The 20,017-nt window shown below is 43.3% G+C and overlaps 1 protein-coding gene across 1 annotated transcript; it reads right to left on the bottom strand.

The window, feature by feature from the left end:
• Window positions 1–464: 464 nt before the first annotated feature.
• Window positions 465–18,847, bottom strand: LOC138949015 (myogenesis-regulating glycosidase-like). The gene is made up of 6 exons (XM_070320709.1): window positions 17,676–18,847; window positions 15,991–16,201; window positions 13,976–14,111; window positions 3,608–3,950; window positions 2,932–3,092; window positions 465–829 (listed from the first exon to the last, which is right to left on the bottom strand). Exons 1-6 carry the CDS (start codon window positions 18,776–18,778, stop codon window positions 549–551), a joined length of 2,235 nt encoding a protein of 744 aa, XP_070176810.1. The 5' UTR covers window positions 18,779–18,847; the 3' UTR covers window positions 465–548.
• Between the last annotated feature and the right edge of the window lie 1,170 nt (window positions 18,848–20,017).

Below are 20,017 nucleotides of genomic sequence, written 5' to 3' on the forward strand. Positions count from 1 at the left end.
ACTCCCTCTCGCACCCTTCGTTCTTCTGATGATGCTCGATTTCTCCGTCAAGGTCGCTTTAAACGCAAGGCTCATGGCTTCCGCACGTTTTCGTATTATGGCCCTCAGTTATGGAATTCACTCCCCTTTCAATTACGTCACTCTCCATCCATTTCATCTTTTAAGTCCAATTTGAAAACTCACTTGTTCCAACAATATTACGAATAGTTCCTTAGCATAGAGTCTGGGGATGTGAGATGTGCATGATGTGTTGTTTGAATCTGACAGTCACGCGCTTTGAACTTCTGATAAGGCGCTTTATATATAAATGCCCATTATTATTATTATTATTATACTGAATCCACCATCTCAGCAGACAACACATACACTGTCCATCCTGCGACCTCTAAACCAGCCTGTTTGTTGCTTCAAAAACATCACACATATACACTCCCCCCCCCCCCCCCCCCCCAGTAAATCACACATACACACTGAAACCCTGCATGCAAACACACACACACACGTGCACACACACACTGAATCCACCTTCTCAACAGACAACACATACACTATCCATCCTGCGACCTATAAACCGGCCTAAAGGTGGCCACCTCGTACAATCCCACTTTGTAGCCATGAAGCCATTGACCTCCAGCGTAAACTTTGCCCCTGAGGTCATCGTGCCATTTAAAGTCCCTGACCTTGGGAAGGTAAATGCTACGTTGCCTTGCGCCATGCTCCAGCACTGGCGCCACAAGAAGCTTGTTGCTGACGAGGAATTCACAGTCGATTCGTCGCGCGATTTCGTCGTCGGTGGCCATCCACCACAACGGCCGAATCAGGGGAGCACCTAAAAGGTAAACGAAAAACTGACAGAGTTAAAACCATACTTTCGCCATCAGCTATATGTTACGACAGTGAAACCCCCCCCCCCCCCCCCCCTTTAAAGACTCCCCAAATGAAGACTTCCTCCTTTTTAAGACCTTGATTTTTTTTTACATTTTCTGTTCACAACATCTGTTAATTTACCCCCCTTTTAAAGACTGCCTCCTTTTTAAGGCCTGATTTTCTCAGATTTTTGAAGGTCTTTACAAGGGGGATCTACTGTGTACACATTTCAGGGTGGTTACTCTTTTAGTTTGTCTTGTTGACTTTTGTTTTCTATTCTCCTTTATGCTATGCACTTCGTTCAAAAGTAATCTCAAAAGAGTATTTTTCCTATGCCTTTTGCAATTATGCATATTCTGAAAGCACCAAAGCACCTATGTATATATGTGTTATCAGATATACATGGGTGTTACTGGGAAAAATCAAAAAACCTGAAAGGCAGGGGTCCAAAATGCTCAAGTTTGAAAGAAAGTTTCTGGACACCGACGAAACCAAATCATAATAAGATGGCGACAAATCCAAGGGAGCGAACCGAGAAAGCACGCGAACCGGTGTCAAAAGTCGGATCGGAACCGCTGCTCATTATTTCAACTTGGCGAAACGAAGCTTTTTTTTTTTTTGTTTTTTTTGAAAACCCGGAAAACCAGAATTTCCGGCTTCAGATTTTTTCAAAAACCGGAAATCCGGCAAAAGCCGGAAGAGTAACACCCATGGATATATCATATCACCACATCACCTTACCACCAGCTTCACAACCAGAGCTGGACTCCAAGTGTAACCTAGGCGAACGACAAGAAGAAGACCACATCACCCTCAGAAACAAGCATGCAACTCTCATACCGATGTAGCTCTTTCAAATTTCACACACACACACACACACACACACACACACACACACACACACACACACACACACACACATACACACACAGAAAAGCAGTAACATAAATTCCCTGCTTGTTCCCATGCACATATATGGCAAAAAGAGTAAGATGGATTTTTGTTGTTGTTGTTGCTACAGTGGAACCCCCTTTTTAGACCACCGTGTTTACGTTTTTCGTCTGCTACAAAGGAACCCCCATTCTGATCAGTCATCGCTCAACGGCTATCGCCAGTTATCTCTCTGACTGGACGCTAAAGTCCTACGCAAATCTATCAAACCAAGAATACAGAGTTATCTCCCATATGTTGTTCTCGAGCACTGTTCGCGAGACGAAAATAATTGCAGATTGGCTGACTTCGACAGTGATCTCCGTTCTGTTCTTCACAGTTATGATAAAGACATCGTTCTAAGGTCAAAACAAGTCGAAATTGTGGGACTGCTGCCGGAAGGAGACCGTAATATATGGTTGCATCACTGTCAAAAAATCGTCTGCTCCAGCGAGCGCCGAAACCAAACGGTTGATTATCACGTGACACTTTTGCCATATTTAGAGTTGTTTGCACAGTAAATACAGCTGCGAAAAATAGCTCGCTTGAAACTGTCTAACATATTCATTCCTTTGTAACTTAAAAATTACACAACACCATGAAAAATCATTATCGACGATCGCGAATCTGCTTATATCCATAACACATTACGAAAAGATCTAAATATGTAAAAAATCGATTTCCTCGCCAGACAAGGAAAACCAAGGCATCCTGTCAGGGAGAGAATGAGCCGAACTCATTTTGACCTGAGTCCCTGTAAAGACCACCCATTTTAAAATGTCTCCCCTTGCATTCTCAGACTTTCTGTTCATATCCTCTGTCAATTTACCTCCATTTTCATGACCCCCACCTTTTTAAGACATGATTTCCCCCCAATATTTTTGGAGGTTTTTAAACGGAGGTTCCACTGTATTGACAACACTCAAGTTCTGAACGCATCAAAAACGACGAGTACAGCCGCAGACAAGAGAGGCATATGGGTGGGACTGAAAAATGTCATGAATCATGAACGCTGACGAAGGGTTTGTATAATTAACAACAAAAAAAACGTCACCACAGACAATCTGGCACATAATCGAATCCTGATTTTCGGCATATTCCGGAAGAATCTCATCCATGCAGAGGTGCAAGTACCTGTGTGCAGGAACTCTTTTGCAGCAGTTTGCAGAAGCTGAAAGACACGCTCCGCTCGTCGCTTGAAAAGTGCACGTGTCATGTTTACAACGTCCTCATTGTACTGCCACGGACCCACAGAGATCTCCAGTCCTGGTAGGAACACTGACAGCTGCAGCCACCTGAAAGCATAGGGGACACCAGTTTAGAAGACAAAGAAAGGATGAAATTAACAATAAAAATAAGAATTAGTTTCTATTTTGGTCATCTCAAAAAGAAACAGAAAACAAAATGAAACTGTTGCTGTGAGCATTTTGAGTAACTTGACTTCTTCAGAATTTACCTGCCCACTCAAACACATAATCATTTCTTTCAATCCTGCTTCATTACGCAGAAAAGAGAGAAAAACCAATTTTTACATGTCCAGATCACAACTCACTACCCAAGAGAAAGTACTAAAAACATGGTCAATACACATTTAAGTATAGACATAGAATACAGCGGTATAAACCAGCTATGCGATACCTCTCGAAAGCGAGGACATCTTACAACAACGACACCTTCAGTTGTTTCTTGGTCTATCATCTTGAGCACTTGGACACTCGCAATGTAAAGCCACATTTTCTGGCTGGTTCTAAAGGTGTTCTTTCATCGCAGACACCACTGTACAGTACTGAAGAAGGAAACAAAAGCTCACCTAATATACAACTCCTCATCAGGCAGAGGATACTGGTTTCTCCATCCTTCAAACTCCTTCATCGGAACACCACCCACAGGACCAACGATAGTGAAAGGGTATCCCAGAAGGCCGAGCGTGAGGACAGAAGGGATAATACTCTTAAGGCCAAGCTCGTAGCCCCAAGTTGAGGATCGAGCTCCGATGTCTACCATAAGGCCGTACTCCTGGCTGCGATATCCGACACCGACGATAGAGTCGTTGCCCTGAGAGTGAGCAAATTTGACGTAGTGCGTGCTGTAGTGACAGTGATTGAGCAGAGGAATAGCGGTCTGTCTGCCTCCGGATAGCAGCATGGCCTCACCTGTAAAAGAATATTTTTGTTCAATTCTTCTTCTTCTTCATCGTTCATGGGCTGAAACTACCAAGTTCACTCATATTTTCGCCGGAGTGGGTTTTTACCTGTATGACCGTTTTAGCCCGCCATTCAGGCAGCCATACGCCACTTTCGGGGGAAGCATGCCCAGGATATGTTCATGTTTCTACAACCCACCAAACTCTGACATGGATTAGTCAGGATCTTTTTTATGCGCACTTGGTCTTGTGCTTGCGTGTTCAATTCAATTCTTCTTCTTCTGCGTTTGGCAACTTTTATAATGCAATACAGTAAGAGTTTTTAAACAGGAGTCACAAAAGTAGCTGGTGTTCACATTAATGTTTAACAAGATACAAGATTTACCAGGAACCTGCAGCGCTGCAAATGAATCTACTTAGAGAGCAACAACAATCCATGGAACTGATCAAAGTTTTAAAATGAACATATCAAAGTACATGTGCGCACAAAACTTGACCACAACATTTTAAACACAAAAGAATTGTTCTGAAGTCTGCTGAAGTCTGTCCTTCTGTAGGTCTTAGTTTCGTGCAATTTTATTAAATCAAATTTCATACAATCACTCACAGAGCGCCCATGTGTGCATGTGTGTGTATACATGTGCACGTGCATAAGAAAGAGAGAGAGACAGAGAAAGTGTGCATGCCGATGTGGCATGCAGTCACCTACTTTTGTTGTAATTACGTTTGCTCAAGCCATTGCACGATGTAAAAAGAAGTAAACCGTGTTTTTATTGTGGCACCTTGTTGTGACCCGTTTTGTGGAGCGTTAATATTTTTACGTGAGATTCACGTGCTCCTTGTTCAGTTGTTGTGACCTGGTTTTGGTCGGAGCGTCACAAACTGCGTCGTTTAGTCTTAGAACACCGTGAGATTCACGTGCTATTTTCCGTGTTTTGATTTTGAGGTGAGCCCTGCGAATCTGCGTTGCAAGTTTTAGAATACGTGTGACTCACGTGTTTTTAGCTTTGTGATGTCAGCTAGTTCCTTGATGTTCTTTCTGTTAAATATACCGTTTTAAGTTTTGGGCATGCACGGAGTGCGTGATCGGTTACTGATTGGTTGTAAAATAGTAGTTTCACCCGATTCTGTCTTAGGAATGTTGTTGGTTGGTCAATCCGGTGACCTTTGACTTTTGAATAACTATTCCATGTTAGGTTTTTGTTTCCATAAATACCGCTGCTTGACTCCTGTCTCGTCAGTCGATCTGAGGGTTTTAGGAAGCGTTTGGTTTTGATGTAAACGTATGAAGGTTATCAAGTGAACCAACGGAGTGTTTCTTATGTTTTAACGTCAACGTAATGTTCTTGAAGACAGTTGTTTCTCAAGTGTGAATCGTTTTGTGCCCTTCGTTTGTGAGGCAACACGTTTTTGGTACTGCTGGTCAACCCACACAGCGCATAAGGTAATTTTGTTGTTACTTGTTTGTGTTGTGTTTTGGTCGCCATTTTGTAATGACTTTGTGAGTTGTTTATGTATAACGTGAGTTGAAAGTCTGACTTGTTGTAGTGTTTCTTTATTGTGTGTTCAACTGTTCTAGTGTTGTGAACGTACAGCAATGTTTTGTAGACGCTAGAAAGTCGCTAATGTTTTTAATGATAACTTGTGTTTTCTGTGGTTAACGAAGTTCGAAGTGAAACGTTTTCTCCGACTTTTTCAGCCTTACGTTAAAAGAATTTAGGTAAAAGAAGCTTGCGGTCTGTGGTGATCGTTTGTAAACGGGCTTATTTCTTGTAACGTTATTGAGGGAAAGTGGATGAGTAAATATCTTGTTTGTGACTTTGATTAACGCAGGAACGTTGTCGTTAGACTTTTTTGGTATGACAGTTTGCTTTGTATTCCTGGCCTGATGAGTCAACGTTTTGTATTTTTCTGAAACTAGCCATTTTGGTTTTAAACGTATGTATGCTAAGTTTCTTGAGTATTCTTAGTGCTTATGGTATTGTTGAACGTACGGAACGTAATTCTTTATTGTTGTTGAACGTACAGAACGTAACTCTTTATTGTTGTTGAAGGACTAACCAACGAGTGTTTGGTAATTGTAACTTTCGTGTCTGTTTGTCTTCGCCTGTCTTGTGATTGTTTATTTTTCTTGTATTTACTTCTCGTGTCTTGTTAATGCATTTTAATACCTTTTGCCATGTCTAATAATTTGTTTTCTTTTCTCTTTTTCTTTCTGTCCATAAGTTTTTTACCGCAATAAGTAGTATCGCAATACGTAGTATCGCAATACGTGGTACTGTAACGATATATATACATTACTGATCCCTAGTGTCAGATGTAAAATAATAAACCAGTACTTTTGCGCGTTATCGCTTGTAACCTGTGTTTGTCATTTCGTATGAACAATATGTAGTACCAGCCTCGCTCACGAAGGCGCGCACAGTAAAAAACTTTAGTTGCTGTCGCCCAGTAAAAAACTTAGCTGCTGACGCCCAGTGAAAGAACTTTAGCTAAAGTAAACAAACTTAGCTGCTGACGCCCAGTAAAGAACTTTTGTTATTGACGCTCAATGAACGTAAACGTAGCTGTTGATAACCAGCAAAAGACTTTATTGTTACTTGTCACTGTGTTAGTGAACCATAGTTTGACATAGATCAACTTGTCGGTTAGAGATCTTCCTACTCCGTATCCGGCGCATTTTTTGTGACTTTTGTGTATTATCCCAAACGACCCTCGGATCGACTCATTTTACTTTATAACCAGATAAACCTTATGTATGTTTTAAGTGCTTTTGAATAAGCGAACATTGTAATGGAGAAGGTTCCAGTAGATAATCCATTGGAAGCTTCAGGTTATGACATTAACGGCGATGAAGATGAACATTCTCAAAGGCCTAGGCGTGACATTAAGCCTACTGAAAAAGGTAGAGAGTACCAGATTGAGATCAAAACTAGAAACTTTGCAAGACAACGAACATTCTTGGAACGAGCAATCGGTGAGGTAGTAACAGAGCTTAACCAAGAAACTCCTAATCAAGAGTCGTTAACCAGTCAAAAACAAATTGTTTTGAGCATGTACAAGGATCTTGGTGACATAGAGAAAGGTCTTCGTAGTATTGGTAGCGGTGAAACCATTCAGGAAAGTTGGGATGATGTTCAGAGAACAGTTCAGAACATTATGTTTGACATTGATCGAGCTCTTGACAGACAAACGACTAGTGTGCAGGTGGCTAAGGAGCCTACTTCCAGGCATAGCAGTGTTACACCTAGCGTTGGGTCATCCACCCACAAGTCAGCCAGTGTTAAGTCTGCCATTCATAAAGTAGCTAGCATTACTTCAGCCATCCACAAGTCAGCTAGCCACAAGTCAGGTATCAGGAGATCAGGTAGCCAAGTAGCTTCTCGCGCCGAGTCTCTCCGCTCTAAAAGTGTTAGCTCTGAAGACACTAAATTGGCTCTTAAACTAGAGGCTGCTTCCCTGGCCATAAAAGTGGAAGGTGACGCAATAAAGGAAGCTCAGTTTAGTGAACTGGATCTCTTACAACAACAATATGCTGAGAGAACTGCGGCTAGGCAGACTGAGGAAGCTGAGAGAACTGCAGCTAGGCAGACTGAGGAAGCTGAGAGAACTGCAGCTAGGCAGACTGAGGAAGCTGAGAGAACTGCAGCTAGGCAGACTGAGGAAGCTGAGAGAACAGCAGCTAGGCAGACTGAGGAAGCTGAGAGAAGTGCAGCTAGGCTGATCGAAGAAACTGCTAGGCAGGCTAAGGAAGCTGAAAAAGAAGCAGCTAGGCAGGCCGAAGAAGCAGCTAGGCAGGCTAAGGAAGCTAAGAGAACAGCAGCTAGGCAGGCTAAGGAAGCTGAAAGAACAGCAGCTAGGCAGGCCGAAGACACAGCTAGGCAGGCTAAGGAAGCTGAGAGAATAGCAGCTAGACAGGCCGAGGACGCAGCTGAAGCAGCTCTTGAAGATATTAAACAGAAAAAGGCTTTGAGACAAATTCAGTCCACCGAATTGAAAATTAGCTTAAGAGAACAACAAGCTATGTTACAAGTATTGGAACAAGGTGAATCCGTTCAGCAGGATCTCCCTGATCTACCGTCAGTTGATTTGTTGAACACTAGGTTCCACCCTCGTCCTTTCGTTCCCTTGTACAGTCTTGTAGCCCCTCCTCTAAACAATGAGCAAACAGCGATAGGAATAGGGACAGGTGCTGCCGTCATTGCTGACCAAGGGACACACCAGCCAGCCTTGGACGCCACGTCTGTTCCTGTCTGCCAAGCCGCCAGCACCCATGACATCTCGACTGTCAACGTCAACGCTGCTGTCACCAACTTCGTCGCAGGAACCACAACGACTGAGCCACGACAGCACGCGTTACCTGTCGTGGACCTCGTCGTTGGAGTCAGCGCCTCTACAAGCGCCGCTACTACCAACAACGCCACCTACGAGGCGTACGGACCTCAACGTAGAGAGGATGTCAACGCCCCCCATCACGCCGGAACGAGCGCTCCTTTCATCCATCGGGAGCCCTCCACACCCAACTACACGACGGCTGCAACTACATCCTCCATGCGGCCTACAGCGCTGCTGACCACACTGCAGCACCCTTTCGGTGCGTACGCTGGTCAGCCGCCTCTGCACAACGTTGGACACTCAACGACAAGCGTCACAGGCTCTCGCCCGCCTGATCTCGACCACACAGGTTGGTCCTATCACCTACCAGAGACAAGGGAAGGTGATGAGACGCAAGAACGACACACCTACTTCCCAGAAGAACGTCACCAACGCATGGACCACAGACGTTTTCAAGTTACCCCACCCTGTTTCCCCTATGATACCCACCTACATCCCAAACCAGAGCCTTTCGTGCCCACATTCCTGGACCCACATCAGACCACCCCCAAAGTTATTTGGGGAAACGAAAACGCAAGGCCCCCTGCGTACATGAACTTTGACAAGGAATGTCATGCAGATCGTCCATTTGCCTCCTACCCCCCGTCTGCGTACTACCAACGTCCACTTGCTACTCCTGCCAAGCAGGACACTCCTATGGACTCTCTCGCCAAAACCCTATCAGACGCTCTGATGATCAACCGCTTGCCGATGCAGGAGCCGTGCATTTTTGTTGGTGACCCTCTCCAATATCCAATTTGGAGGTCGTCGTTTTCGTTCCTCATCGAGAGACAAAACATAACCAGCAGTGAGAAGTTATTGTATCTGCAACGGTACATCGGAGGTCAAGCAAAGGAGGCCGTGACCGGCTTCTTTCTGCTAAGAGAAGGTGATGCCTACGAGAGAGCCATGGAAGTGCTGGAAAATCGGTTCGGCAACTCATACGTCGTTTCGCAAGCTTTCCGGACCAAGCTGGACGAATGGACCCCAATCAAAAGCAAAGATCCCAAGGGACTCAGAAGTCTGGCCGATTTCTTGCAGCAATGTTCCGTTGCTGCCCAGGAAGTTGGTGGACTGAGCATCCTGGATGATGCCCAGTACTTACGGAAGATCGTCGGAAAGCTCCCAGACTGGATGAGTCACAGATGGTCTAGAACAGTTGCTCGAACTAAGGTTGAAAAGAAGAGGTATCCTCTGTTCAATGAACTCGTGTCGTTCGTTACTCTCGAAGCAGACATTTCTAACGACCCTGTTTTCGGCTTGACAAGTGCATCGGGGACACCAAGAAAGTTCACAACGAACCTGTCAACCCTGACAGAGGATGTCACCGCATGTCTGCACTGTCAACTTCCGGACCATGACGCTGGGACATGTAAGGAACTCATAGTGAAGCCTCTGGTTGAGATACGAGATTTTCTGTTCAAGAACCGTATCTGCTACGGATGTCTCAGAAGTAAGGATCACCAGAGCCGTCAATGTATGCAGAAACAGACGTGCAAGAAGTGCAAGAAGGCTCATCCCACTTGTCTTCATGATGACAATTTCAAGTATCAGAACAGTATGAGTGAAAACAAAGGGGCGAGTGAACACAAGAACAATTACCGTACCTCTGCTGCTGACGTTCAAGAGCCACTGACATCGTCGACCCCTACGGTGTCTGCTCTTAAGGCCAGCGAGGAAAACAGCATCGGTTTCACGTCTATGATCGTTCCCGTTCTCGTTTCCAGTGACTCTAACCCCAACGTAGAAGTGCTGACGTACGCACTACTGGACACTATGTCCAACGCCACTTTTGTAGTGCAGTCAGTGGCTGAAGAAGTTAAAGCCAAATCGCAGCCGACTACACTCAGGGTCTCCACACTGACTGAGGACAATGCTGTGGTCTCCGGCAGGAAGTACTCTGGATTGCGTGTCCGCTCTCCTACCTCCAGTGAGTTTGTCAGGCTCCCTTCTGCCATCTCACGACCTTACCTGTCCGTTGACCCCACGCAAATCCCCACCTCAGAGACTGTCAAAGTTTACCCACATCTTCAACACCTGTCCCCAAAACTGCCCCCCTTGTACCCTGATTGCGAAGCAGGCCTCCTCATCGGCTATGACTGCGCTGAAGCCCTCATGCCCCTAAACGTTGTCCAAGGACTGCCATTTGCAGTAGAGACTAAGTTAGGTTGGAGCATCGTCGGCAAGTCACCGCATTCCGTCGCCTTTGATGGTGTAGGCTCGTCCATGCGCGTCATCGTCAAGCCAGGATCGAGGGAAGAAGAACGTGCAGCTCATGTCTACAAAATACAGGTGGATGAGGTATCGTGTACTGACCTACTACACGTTATGGAGAGAGACTTTGCTGATAGTGACACAGGATCCATGTCTCAAGATGATTTGAAGTTCATGAAGATCGTGAAGGAGAACGTGAAGGTCAACGAAGCTGGTCACTACGAGATGCCCTTACCATTTCGACCAGAGAAACCGTCCCTCCCCGACAACAGAGGTGCCACAGTCAAGCATCTGAAGGGCCTGAAACGCCAGAAAAAACATGGGTACCGTGATGACTGCGTCAAGTTCATGACATTAATCTTGTACGGGCTGATCGTGATGTGTTTTGCCTCTAGGGCAATCCACATTGAAACCCTGGATGACATGTCAAGTGATTCCTTCATCAACGCCCTACGCATTGTTGTCTCCATGCGAGGAAACATATCACGCATTTGGTGTGACAAAGGAACGAACTTTGTAGGTGCATGCAATGAGTTCAAACTGGCATGGAAGGAGATGGACTCTGAACGACTGACATCGAAGATGCTGGAAAGCAAATGTGAGTTCAAGTTCAACCCCCCTGCAGCTAGTCACATGGGTGGCGTTTGGGAGCGTCAGATACGAACGATACGCAGCATCCTGAATGGCCTTCTCAGAAGATCAGGCCAGCGTCTCACTACCTCATCACTTCGTACGTTCCTATACGAGGTGATGGCCATCGTGAACAGTCGACCACTGTCTGTCGAGTCATTGGAATCGGCAGATGGACCACGCCCTTTGACCCCCAACCACGTCCTCACCATGAAGTCAGGTGCCATCCTTCCGCCCCCTGGTGTGTTTGAAGATCCAGACCTGTACGCCAGGAAACGTTGGCGCTGTGTCCAGCGGATGGCAGACGAATTCTGGCTGCTATGGAAGAGCCAGTACCTTTCACTCTTGCAGAAACGTCGTGTCTGGCAACGTCCCCAGGCAAACGTACAGGTGGGAGATGTTGTTGTCTTGCATGACCAGAACTTGTGCAGATCAGAGTGGTGCATGGCTCGTGTAATCGAGGTGATGCCTGGATCTGATGGACTGGTCAGACGAGTGAAAGTGCATGTTGGAACAAAGGCTCTAGACAATCACGGCCGTCCCACTGGTGATAGTCGCATATTAGAGCGACCTATTCACAAAATGACTGTGTTAGTAGATCGTGAAAATCACAAAGACAAAACTGTGTAAGCGAACTGAAAGAACATTGAACTTTGGAGTGTGTTTCCAATTTGACAGTTGTAGATTGTTGCGGTGTGTTTTTATACCAGATGATGTAACGGACATTTATGGTTTAAGTGGTGCGTTCTTTTTATGCCGTCGAGTAAATGACTAGTGGCATTTAGTTGAAACGAGATGTGTTGAAACACTGAACATGATTGAACCATAATATTGTGTAAATGTTTTGCAACACAATGATTTTGAGTTGTAAATTTGAAATGTCTAAATCTGCGTTATTCTTCTTTTGATATAAGGAATGTGTTTGTACAAAGGTTTTTTGAAGTAAATTATATTAATATAATTTCCGGTGGGAGTGTGCATGCCGATGTGGCATGCAGTCACCTACTTTTGTTGTAATTACGTTTGCTCAAGCCATTGCACGATGTAAAAAGAAGTAAACCGTGTTTTTATTGTGGCACCTTGTTGTGACCCGTTTTGTGGAGCGTTAATATTTTTACGTGAGATTCACGTGCTCCTTGTTCAGTTGTTGTGACCTGGTTTTGGTCGGAGCGTCACAAACTGCGTCGTTTAGTCTTAGAACACCGTGAGATTCACGTGCTATTTTCCGTGTTTTGATTTTGAGGTGAGCCCTGCGAATCTGCGTTGCAAGTTTTAGAATACGTGTGACTCACGTGTTTTTAGCTTTGTGATGTCAGCTAGTTCCTTGATGTTCTTTCTGTTAAATATACCGTTTTAAGTTTTGGGCATGCACGGAGTGCGTGATCGGTTACTGATTGGTTGTAAAATAGTAGTTTCACCCGATTCTGTCTTAGGAATGTTGTTGGTTGGTCAATCCGGTGACCTTTGACTTTTGAATAACTATTCCATGTTAGGTTTTTGTTTCCATAAATACCGCTGCTTGACTCCTGTCTCGTCAGTCGATCTGAGGGTTTTAGGAAGCGTTTGGTTTTGATGTAAACGTATGAAGGTTATCAAGTGAACCAACGGAGTGTTTCTTATGTTTTAACGTCAACGTAATGTTCTTGGAGACAGTTGTTTCTCAAGTGTGAATCGTTTTGTGCCCTTCGTTTGTGAGGCAACACGTTTTTGGTACTGCTGGTCAACCCACACAGCGCATAAGGTAATTTTGTTGTTACTTGTTTGTGTTGTGTTTTGGTCGCCATTTTGTAATGACTTTGTGAGTTGTTTATGTATAACGTGAGTTGAAAGTCTGACTTGTTGTAGTGTTTCTTTATTGTGTGTTCAACTGTTCTAGTGTTGTGAACGTACAGCAATGTTTTGTAGACGCTAGAAAGTCGCTAATGTTTTTAATGATAACTTGTGTTTTCTGTGGTTAACGAAGTTCGAAGTGAAACGTTTTCTCCGACTTTTTCAGCCTTACGTTAAAAGAATTTAGGTAAAAGAAGCTTGCGGTCTGTGGTGATCGTTTGTAAACGGGCTTATTTCTTGTAACGTTATTGAGGGAAAGTGGATGAGTAAATATCTTGTTTGTGACTTTGATTAACGCAGGAACGTTGTCGTTAGACTTTTTTGGTATGACAGTTTGCTTTGTATTCCTGGCCTGATGAGTCAACGTTTTGTATTTTTCTGAAACTAGCCATTTTGGTTTTAAACGTATGTATGCTAAGTTTCTTGAGTATTCTTAGTGCTTATGGTATTGTTGAACGTACGGAACGTAATTCTTTATTGTTGTTGAACGTACAGAACGTAACTCTTTATTGTTGTTGAAGGACTAACCAACGAGTGTTTGGTAATTGTAACTTTCGTGTCTGTTTGTCTTCGCCTGTCTTGTGATTGTTTATTTTTCTTGTATTTACTTCTCGTGTCTTGTTAATGCATTTTAATACCTTTTGCCATGTCTAATAATTTGTTTTCTTTTCTCTTTTTCTTTCTGTCCATAAGTTTTTTACCGCAATAAGTAGTATCGCAATACGTAGTATCGCAATACGTGGTACTGTAACGATATATATACATTACTGATCCCTAGTGTCAGATGTAAAATAATAAACCAGTACTTTTGCGCGTTATCGCTTGTAACCTGTGTTTGTCATTTCGTATGAACAATATGTAGTACCAGCCTCGCTCACGAAGGCGCGCACAGAAAGAATGAGAGAAAGGGAAACAAACAGACAGAGAGACGGAGATAAAGAAACAGACATAGACTTTCAACTACATGTATTCCTCTCCAGTTCTTACCACTATTGAAGTGAAAAGCGCGAACAGGAGCTTCAGCTTTGAACACTCTGAGGCGTTCCGACATCCATTCACATGCTTCAGGGTTGGTGAAGTCAATCAAAGCAACATTTCTGTTCATCCATGCCAGACTTTGCACCTGTACACAAATACCATACATGAAAAAGAATGTAAAAAGTTGCAAGCAATGAAGCATACATAATTTACTAATACATCTGGCAGTTTCTACCAGCTTCTGTATCAACAGTGCTTTCACTACAAAATATTAATTGTCAAAAACACTGTTTGCTTAAATTAGGAATGTATTTAAAACAACAGCAAATGGACAGGCCCTTATACCTACACAGGTTCACCTCAGGAATGGCACGCACGCACGCACGCACACACACACACACCAGGGATGTCGTTAGGCGTCGGACATCGGACATATAACGATGAAAATCCCCAAATGTCCGATTCACATTGCCGCATGTCGGTCAGATGTCCTATCGTTTTAGCCTGAGCGTGGTCATTGTCCGATATGTACTCCATTCCTTCGGACAGCGCGATATTCGTTAATTTTCATTTCAAGATACAAATCTTCTAAAAGACCGAACGCTCTCGTGTTCAGCTGACACTGAAGTTGCCAGTGCCGCGTGCGGATCTTTTCTTTTGTCAGGAATTCCCGAACCGTTTGCGGTATATGCGCCGTTTGGGTATAACCGTCTCGGTGCAGCGCACTGATCTAAAAATAGTGGATTAATTTTATATCGGTGCATGCTACAGGAGTACGGGAGACAACTCCAACTGACTAAATTTGTCGTCTGCTTTTGTTTTCGATACGAGACGAAGCACTGAATTATGCCGCTAAAAAAAACAACTAAAGCCTGCAAAAGATCAGCATTAGATCAAACCGATCATTTTGTTTTTCAACTTTTATCCAAATCATGCAGTTTGTAATCAAAGTAAGAGCTCTGAAGTTGTTCATGTTGGTTTCTTTTTTGTGGTTTCTTTGAAACTAAACAAATACAACATTATCAGGGTTCCTGCAGGGCAGAGCTGATACAATTCAATGAGTTTTCAAGGACATTTCCAGGACCAAAAAATGCTTTTCAAGGACATGATTTTCCCCAAATTAATGCAAAGCACCAAGCTTACCTTCAGTTTTTTAAGTCTGCAAACTATTAGTCATTCCGTAGTTGTTTCCCTTGCCAACTTCCGGGAAGGGAAGCAACTACGGGTGACTAGTAATAGTTAGTTCGTCTGCTTTCGTTTTCACTCGATCTTTTATTCTCCCAAAATGTGTGTAGCCTACTGTATTTGACCAAAAAAAAGGGGGTTGCATTTTTTTTTAAACAAGACAAGCTGCTGACAAAATGTATAGGCAACAATTTGGAAAAATCAAGTACTTTTCAATATTTCACAAAACTCTATTTTCAAGCACTTTTCAAGGCCTGGAAAAGGTTTTCCAATTTTCAAGGAGTTTTCCAGGGTTCAAGGACTCTGTACGAACCCTGCATTATACACACACTGTGTTGATGTATTTACTATATTATGTGTGTGTTCTACAGCGCGCGCGCATGGGTGTGTGTGTGTATGTGCGTGTGGGCGCATGACTTTGGAACAATTCCATGGAATGTGTTATAAGCTGTTTGGCGCAAATTCATAATGTCCTATTAAACTTTCTGAAAGCGGTCAAATGTCCTATTGATGCTGAAGAACTCAGGACATTTGTCCTATAGGTATGAATTTGTAGCAACATCCCTGACACACACACACACACACACACACAGACAGCAATGGCAATGTTCAAATCACACACCTATACACACACTAATGATCTTGTTTATGAAAGCACGCTGCAGATCCAGAAACAGTCAAAAAAGGAATGAATACTTGCTTGTCCACAATTGTGCTAGACTTTGAATGTACCTCATCACTTCTCAACAAACACACACACAAACACCTGTATACACACCTAACACACATAAACACCACACACACACACACACTGTCTAACACACACTGTACACACACACCTGTATCTGAGATATGTTCACAAACGCTCCATGTTTCAGGCCGTCTTCAAAGGGATAAACATCTTTCTCTACCACGGGCAGAATGCTTGTGCTGACACTGAAGCCATCGCCGTTCATTTCGCTGACCATCTGATGGGCGTGGGGGAAACGTACATGGTCGAAGTACACACTGCCCACTGACTGTGTGAAGTTTCCTGCCACGTGGAGCTGGCTAAAAAGCACCAAAAATAAATTGTATTATTATCAATTTTTCATTATTATCAATGACATTCTTTTTGCTCAAGTACTTGTAATGTAAGCTGCCTGTATTTATCACTGTGACCGTGTATCATTACTACATCAGGGATGACCAAATCGTCCGCTCGATCGCCAGGGGCGAGTAAAAAATCTGCCGGGCTAGTAGAAACCGCCAGGCAACTCGCCCGGCTGCCCAATAAAAACTCAGGTCAAATGCAACACATTTGGTTGTAATATCGAGTTTTAAAGCTGTATAAACACTGCAGATCAACTGTGGTATGGACCGGGCCAGCGACATTTCTGCCCGGCTAGTGACTTTCTAGAAGTTACTTGCCCCGTTGTCCGGCTGGGGAGTTAAAAATGTGAGATTTGGCCATACCTGTACATGTATTAAGTTTTGGGCGCCCCTGCTTCAAACCCCTCTTTCTTTACCTTTGTCATTAAAAAACACTGTTTGGTAATGATAGACATCCAACAAAAACAGTGTGTACATTTTTTGTCTTTTTTTTGTCTTTTTTTTTTAATTCTCTTTTTGTACAGTTTTTTTTTTTTTTACATGTATATATGCTGTACATTACAGGACATCACCTAACCAAAAGGACAAAATCATATAACAGAAAAGCACACCTGGACAATTACAACATACATGGGGTGGGAAGATGGAATGGGGAGGGGGGATGTTCAGTGGTTTGGTGGTCGCATTATCAAAAGGTTTTAAGAACGAAAAAACCTAAGGGTTACATCAAATCGTGCATATACAGGCGCCAATCTTTATCTACTGTATTATTCACAACTGCGTTATTTTTGTCTTTTTTAATTTTAATGTTAGTGGTAAAATCCATGTCACACCCTATGGTTTCCATGTTAGGCCTAAAAAAAAAAAATAATTGTGGTTACCCACTTACGGTAACCCGACCTACCCTATTTTTAGGGGCCGACCCTATAACTTTTTATTACATTTGTCAACAAAAAAATATGAAAACAAGAAAAACAAGTGCAGAAAACGCAATAAAAGCGAAAGCGCTCGAGTCGTCATGCAGACGACAGACGATGCAAGGGAAAGGCCCAACAGATGCTTGCCATGACAAAAATGGCGGTATCTTCTTCGGTTGCGAGTGCTACACGTTTGGTTGCTCTGCTATTAAGAAAAAAAAGTTTTAAAAAAAGGGATTGCCTACCTTCCTACCCTATTTTTTTTGTGGCAATGTTACCTTAACCACACCTATTTTTTTTTTGGCCTTGCTAAAGTGATGCATTTTGAAATGCTTATATATCAAAATGAGCAGGTATTCCTCATTCTTTCTCTATAGACCAATAATGTATTTGGAACCTGTATTTATAAATGAAATCAATTTCTATGGTTAAAATATCTCATTTAAATAAAGAAATATCACTTTTGTAAAATATGTGTTTCCACTCAACTCCTGAGAATCACCCTTTTGTTTTACCTGTGCGAGAAATTCTTCTTGCGGATGTCGATCTGAAAAGACAAAACGTCTTTCTCTGTCATGTTATTCATGTTGATCCCCCGCGTCGACCATACAGGGTCTCGCATTAACTTCTCAGCGGGACCGGAGCTGGGGAGGGTAACAAAGTTCTTCATGATGTGTCCATGCACCTGTTTTGCCGTCCTGTCCATACACACTGTGTAATTGAGACGCAGTGGTGTTTGTGTCTTCTCAGCAAGGTACCGCGATTCCTGATACTGGGACTTCAAGCACAGCTGAGCGTTGTCATCAGCGTTAACTGACACATGAAGCGGTATCTCACTGTCAGCTACTATTCCAAATCCAACAGAGTTGATCCACATCCGTTCGAGTACGGGACCGTAGCTCCTGAGCATATTTGTTTCAAAAACATTCATCGGGGCCGAGACAAATGGCTGCATCTTGACTGAATTATCCTCGAGAGGCCACTCTTGTTTGCTAAGCAAGGAACCACCGTACCAATGCGCCCCAGAGAGGGAGTAGCAGTTTTTAGGAGATGACACTTCTGAAGTCATGGACCATTCAACAGAGAAGCACTGCGACCCCCTAGATCCAGTGTCATTAACCACAAGTATGGCATTTTTCCACTTCAGGCAAATACTGTTTCGAAAATCGTCTTCCCCAGGCCTGAAATGTTTGTCGGCGAAAATGCTTGCACACGAGTCTTGACTGGGAGAAACGTTCAGAAAGTCACTCTCAAACTTCACCACCAAGCGTTTCCCCGTCACATCATCCACGAAGGACAGTGTCCTGTCCGTCAGTCTCAGCTTCACCACATCTCCAATCTTGTAGTTGGAGCTAGAGAACGAGAAGCTAAAGACGTTGTCCTCCTTGAAGAAATGCAGCCGGACGAAAACGAAGAGCGTGCCTAACATGGAGATCGCGATCATAGCTTTGATGAGGCGCAGCAGTTTTTTCCTTGGAGCGACAGCCATGTTTCCCGTTGTCATTTTTACCTTGACGTCGAGGTCACTTTCTAGACGTTCCGCCGCCTCAGCGGTTTCCTCGCGCTCTCTTTCCAGTAGCCTCACCGTGTCGCCGTCCGTTAATCCGATAAGTCTCATTCTACGAGTCGTTCTGCGACTTCGGTGCAAGTTTCTTTTGTGTTTGCCTTAGTAGCGTACCTTGGTCATTTTAGTGATCGGAGTGATTTCCCTTGACCAGAGTGGATCCGCGATAGTATCAGGGTGTCCGCGTTTCTCACACATGTTACACTTTCAGGTCATTCGCTCGCTTCTTTGATTCAGTGTGTCCCCAATACCGTATTTTTTTTTCCCGCAACCCTTTTAGTGAGTTCGTCATTGTAAAAGATCCTTTTTTCCGGCACTTCTCCTTCAAAAAATCGGATAGCCTGTACGTTGCTATCAAATTCAAGTTGTCCTTTGCACGTTAAAGTTACTCATATTTGATGAGTTTGAGACCCAAAAGACAGGTTGTGACAGAAAGTTAAAGTTTCTCGTCCCTGAATGCGACAGTTTGTATGAGTTTTGTCACACATTCAACTCAGCAAATGCTTCGATGCATTGGCCGGATGAGTCTCTGTCTATGTACAGAGAGAGAGAGAGAGAGAGAGAGAGAGAGAGAGACAGAGAGAGACAGAGAGAGACAGAGAGAGAGACAGAGACAGAGCCGGAGAGAGAGACAGAGACAGAGACAGAGACAGAGAGACAATGACAATGACAATGACAATGACAATTCTTTATTTTACGAGGGTAACAGAATAAGCATTGGTATACTTTTTTGCATCTGGCCCTCGCCCTAAAGAGGGACTAAATCTACTATAATAACTACTACTACATACTTACATAATTAGTAAAACAGTATAAGTTTATGTACATAAGTGCATTATATGAAACATTGTAGTTTATAAATGTTCATGACAAGGTGCAAAGCAAAAATTTGCAAGTCAATTAGAGTCAGAATACTATGCAATAGTACATCAACTCTGTAAGACAATGGATATTATGCAGAACATCATAATTTCGTGAACAAAACAATAAATCAAAAATGAGTGACTGTGTCCCAAAGGACATAACAATCAAGAATTTTCATGAAATGGGATATATATTTGTTTTTGAAAGAATCTGTGCTGGTAGCTTCCCGTAAGGCATTCGGAAGAGCGTTCCAGAGACGGCCACCTGAATAAACTAGACTAGACTTAAATAAGTCTATCCTAGGAAGAGGAGTGTTAAATTTCATAAGGTGGTGTGAATTCTTCAAAGAGAACTTTGAACAAATGGTTTGGGGTAGAGTTTCGGATATAATTTTATGCATAAAGATTCCTTTGTTAAAAAGCAGTCTTG

This window comes from Littorina saxatilis, linkage group LG15 (genome assembly GCF_037325665.1).
Source record: "Littorina saxatilis isolate snail1 linkage group LG15, US_GU_Lsax_2.0, whole genome shotgun sequence".
Classification (NCBI taxonomy): domain Eukaryota; kingdom Metazoa; phylum Mollusca; class Gastropoda; order Littorinimorpha; family Littorinidae; genus Littorina; species Littorina saxatilis.

Bases quoted from the DNA above. Each gene is read 5' to 3' on its own strand.
- LOC138949015 (XM_070320709.1), bottom strand. From the start codon at position 18,778: ATGAGACTTATCGGATTAACGGACGGCGACACGGTGAGGCTACTGGAA. The intron at 16,202-17,675 runs GTAAAACAAAAG...GGTGCTTTTTAG, and splicing joins AAGAAGAATTTCTCGCACAG to CCAGCTCCACGTGGCAGGAA. The intron at 3,093-3,607 runs GTGAGCTTTTGT...CTATGCTTTCAG, and splicing joins GATGAGGAGTTGTATATTAG to GTGGCTGCAGCTGTCAGTGT.